At 44.5% G+C, this 4,490-nt stretch overlaps 1 protein-coding gene across 1 annotated transcript in view; it reads left to right on the forward strand.

Moving 5' to 3' along the window:
• The window catches only part of fbn2b (fibrillin 2b), an 88,479-nt gene that overhangs the window by 9,741 nt on the left and 74,248 nt on the right, over window positions 1-4,490 (forward strand). The window contains 2 exon segments of the mRNA XM_025053476.1: window positions 1,461-1,543; window positions 1,685-1,786. Coding sequence (XP_024909244.1) covers window positions 1,461-1,543; window positions 1,685-1,786 — 185 coding nt within the window.

The raw sequence follows: 4,490 nt of genomic DNA on the forward strand, positions 1-4,490 counted from the left end.
TCTGGGAATGTGCTCGGAGGTGTACCCTGTTATTTATCCATCAGCCTCTAAACTCCAGCTGTCGTCCCCCTAGTGACCACCTGGGTTAACTGTCTGGTGAGACGGAAGGAAGGTCATCTGTTTCAGGCAACAAAGAAACGTTGGCTTTTATGAGCACTTAACACTTAATTACCCACTGACCTCAGATCCTTGACTCGATGAACAAATGTGATTGATTTCTGTTGCAACATTTTGGCAAAAACGAAATCACAGCAGTTCATTGGTCGGACAACCGGGCGAATTTTCCCAGCGTGAATAAAGTCTTTGTCTTATCTTATATTATTGGAATTTATTAAGTTCCACTTATTTCTGAGCAGTATACCAGGGCACCTCCTGTAAACAGTACTGGTCTGAAAAAAACCCCAAAACAAAACAAAACCCCAGTGTTGCCTTAAAGAGATATAAATCATATCTTTGGGTCAAAATTGACTGGAGATTTGATTTACTTTACTACAGACGCCTGGGACATTTCGTTTCCCACTTTATCCAGTTACGGTCCAACAGAACTGGGAACACCAGGACACTGATGCCCACAGATATATGGATTATTATTACAACGCAGTCCGAAACATCATCTGTGCGACTGCTTTATGTGGCAGCTTGAGGTCTTTCACTCGCACACAGTGACTCACACTTCCTTCTGGTGTGTAGATAGATGTGGGTTTGGGTTTTTGGGACCGATGCATGCTGGTATTTTAAGTCCACTTCGGTTTAAACTGAGCTTTAAGTGTAGGAGTAGAATTCATCATGGATGATAAAAGTTACTGGAAAGTGGTATCTGCATTAGTTGGAACTTGGGCACCACTGTGTGTGTGTGTGTGTGTGTGTGAGCAGTACTTGTCATCTTCAGATGTGGTTTAGTCATTTCCTCAGGATAAAACTCTGTGGCTAACCAGTCAAGCCAGTCAAGCGCTACGAACACTGTTATGACTCTTACATCTGTCAAACAGAGTCGAGGTTCACAGCAGGCCCTGAAACAGGAAGAGTCAGAGCTGGGGAGGGGGCTAGTGGGGGGGGCAGGGGGGGGCTAGAAACTTGGGGTACTTGTCGGAGGACGGGACATCCGAGTCTGGGAGTTGAGACGGAGAGGAGTCTTAATTAGTCATTGAAATATTTGCCTTGGCCTGAGAATGAAAACAAAGATTCTGCTCTTCACACTGTAACCCCCCTCATCCCCCCCCCTCCTCCTCCTCCTCCTCCCATCTCTAAAATACCTTCATCCATCACTCGGGGGAGGCTTCGTATCAAAGTTTGTTTTGTTTATTCTGGAAGCCGAGGTCGTTCAAAAGTCCCGGCCAGTTCAGAAACAAATGCGTGTTTTTGTTTAGTGATTTTTGCTTAAAATATGTTTGGGAGCTCTGAGTGAGGAGTTAAACTGTTTGTTCTTGTTTTGTTTTTTGTTTTTTTTTTGTCTCTGCCAGGCCGAACGTGTGTGGCTCTCGCTTCCATTCATACTGCTGTCCAGGCTGGAAGACACTGCCAGGAGGAAACCAGTGCATTGTTCGTAAGTAATCTCTCAATGTCAACACAACAAAACACCGATGGGAAAAAAAAAGACAAACAAAAAGGTTTTTTATATTCACGCTGCTTCACTTCCTCCTTTTAACTAACTGTTTTTTTTCTCCTCTTACTCTTTTTTTCCCAGCCATTTGTAGGAACTCGTGTGGCGATGGCTTCTGTTCCAGACCCAACATGTGTACCTGTTCAAGCGGTCAGGTCTCTCCCAGCTGTGGAGGAGGAGCTGGAGGTCAGTCCAGCCGATTGTCAAACACAAACAAACACTTACTGCACTGTAAGACTTTTTCAAATGAAAAGTCTGAAAAGTAATCGTTGCCAAAGAGCACTACTGTAGTAGCAGGATGTAGAGCTGCAGGTCACAGGGTTTGACAGTCCAGTCCACCGGGGTTTGGACCCAGACCTCCAGACTGCTGACTGTGTGTTTGTCTCAGTGAGGTGACTCTGTGCAGGACCTGCTGGAAACAGCACTTTCAGAGTGTGTCATTATATTTATATGACACTAAAGTAAACCGGATTATTGTGAAAGACAAAAAACTCTGCCAAGACTGGACTTAAAGGTACATTTGGACATTTTAGTCCAGCTGTAAATGTCAGACTAACACAACGGTGACGACGACGTTTTCTCACCGACCGATGGGCAGCAACTGTCTGTAGTAGCAACAAGCTAACTGGTTTGTGCTAGTTTCGAGATGTCGGGTATTTCACGGTGGTGGGAACAGGAAGTAGCTGCGGAACAAGTCGAGTTTTCAGTTTACAGATTGGGTCGGTGGACGGGAGTAGAAAGACGTGTCCCTCACTGTCGCCGCGGAGTTAAATAAATCAACTTCCTTCCTGTGACTGTGATCCAATCAAACTGTTCAGCTTCACTGCTTTATTAGGTCAAAGTCAGTCACGCCTGGAGTCTGCCAGACATTTTACACATGTTTACATTCAACTACACACACACACACACACACACACACTCACATGACCGTAGACACAGATATTAAATGAGCGGGAAAAAAATGTAAACTCATGAGAATCAACTGACTGTGACCATAAAGTGTGTTCCTACCACCAGTAATGAAGGCCTCAGAAGGAAGGTCACAGAGGGTTAGGGTGGAAGAAAACTGACCTCTGACCTCTGACCTCTGAGGCAGTTATCACACTTTACTCCTGCAGAGTCAGATCTTTGGCAAAAGTCAAAAAGTTCCCCCCAGAGACGTGAGAAAGTGAGGCAATAAAGAGAGAGAGAGCTGTGCAGAGGAGGGAACAAACTGATTGTCACACCTCTCAGTTCCTCCCTGATTTATTGTTTTTTTTTATTTTTAAGGCTTAAAGGTCTTCAGGGAAGTTTTGTCTTCGTGAGGAAACCTCATTTGGCCTCAGTCGCTGAAGGAATGATCAAGTATCTGAAAGTATCTTAAAACGAAACGTCCTTCAAATGACCTCCATAATCAACCTCATCTCTGAAACTAATCGGTTTAAGTTATTATGTGGCTGAGAATGTGTGACACATCGGCCAAACGTCTCCGTTGGCCCAGAATACCTCGATGACTTCAATCAGTCCGTAACAGAAGACGACACGACTGGATGAAGTCGGTAAATGATACAGAGTAAAACTTGGATTAGTTCATTTGTCGTCACTGCGTCTAATATCTGACTTTAGGCTAAATGTTCATTGTTATCACATCGTTATCTTTCTCTGAAGCCGTTGACCGTAGTAATAGATGACACACACACACACATTTTCCCATTTACTGAGATAATTTAGCGCCGTTGGAAACCATTTGCGGCTCAATGGAGGCGGGTTGTGAAACAGTTTCCTTCGGCGTAATTACACAGCCCCAGCGTAGTTCACCGGGGTTATAGATAGCATCTTCATGTCTCACATCTTGCCTGTGGAATGCAGACTCTCTTAAATAAATCAGAAACACATTCCGAAAAACACATTTTCTACTGGAACCCCTGATGTACGGCAATAAACGATATAGACGAGAACGAAGCACACGTAAATGTTCATGACTAGAAAGAGTGAAAGAAAGTAGTCGTTTTGCAGCTGCATGAATCAGGATTTCTGATAACCTGTGGATTTGTATCATTTCCAGACATGGAGGGGTCTGAGGGGGGGTTTACGTTTGTCAGTCAGAACCCAGACGGTTTAGGAAGAGCAGCTGTGCACAGGACACCGTAAGGTCGTCTTTTGAACCCCTCCACCGTCCCATAACCATCATTATGAAATCATTACCTTGGTTGTTCTCGCTCTAATGGTAAGAAACAGCTGTGTTCAGGCTGACTTCCAACTCACTGTTGAATTCCAGTGAGGGCTCTGGGAAAGACGAGGAGTGGGTGTTCTTTAATTATAAGCTCAGCTGCTGTAAAAAAAAAAAAAAAATTAAACCCAACGTGATATACTTCTCTAAAATAACTCTTCAAGTGAATAAATGGGTCCATTCGCCCCCCGTGTGTCACAGACGTGAGTTACTGTCTGTAATGATGGTAAGAAATCATTAAAATAACGGGGTGAAGGCCACAGGATTCTCCAGCAGGGGAGTAAGAGTCAGATTTGAACGTCGACATGTTGGTTTTTACTGACAAGGACCAAACAAGACCAAAGTACAGACGACTTATTCCTGGCCCTGTGCTGTATCTTAATCACAACAAAATTTTCAGCTATAAAGTTCCTCAGCTTCGCATCACACACACACACACACACACACACAGACTTCCTGTGTTTCTCAGAATCTCATAAAAAACACCCAGATGTGAGCGGCTCAACGATGACATTACCAGAGTACAGAGGTGCATTGTTGTTACCTCGGAACTACACCCGTACACAACACCCGTAGACGCCCCGACACGTGCACAACATCCTGTACATAGATCTGTGCACGTGCAGCTTTTCGGGCACAGGTTATTGGGGCAAATCGTCTCTCTCAGCCAGTTGGGGGGGA

The sequence above is a fragment of the Cynoglossus semilaevis genome, chromosome 2, assembly GCF_000523025.1.
Source record: "Cynoglossus semilaevis isolate Cse_v1.0 chromosome 2, Cse_v1.0, whole genome shotgun sequence".
Lineage (NCBI taxonomy): Eukaryota > Metazoa > Chordata > Actinopteri > Pleuronectiformes > Cynoglossidae > Cynoglossus > Cynoglossus semilaevis.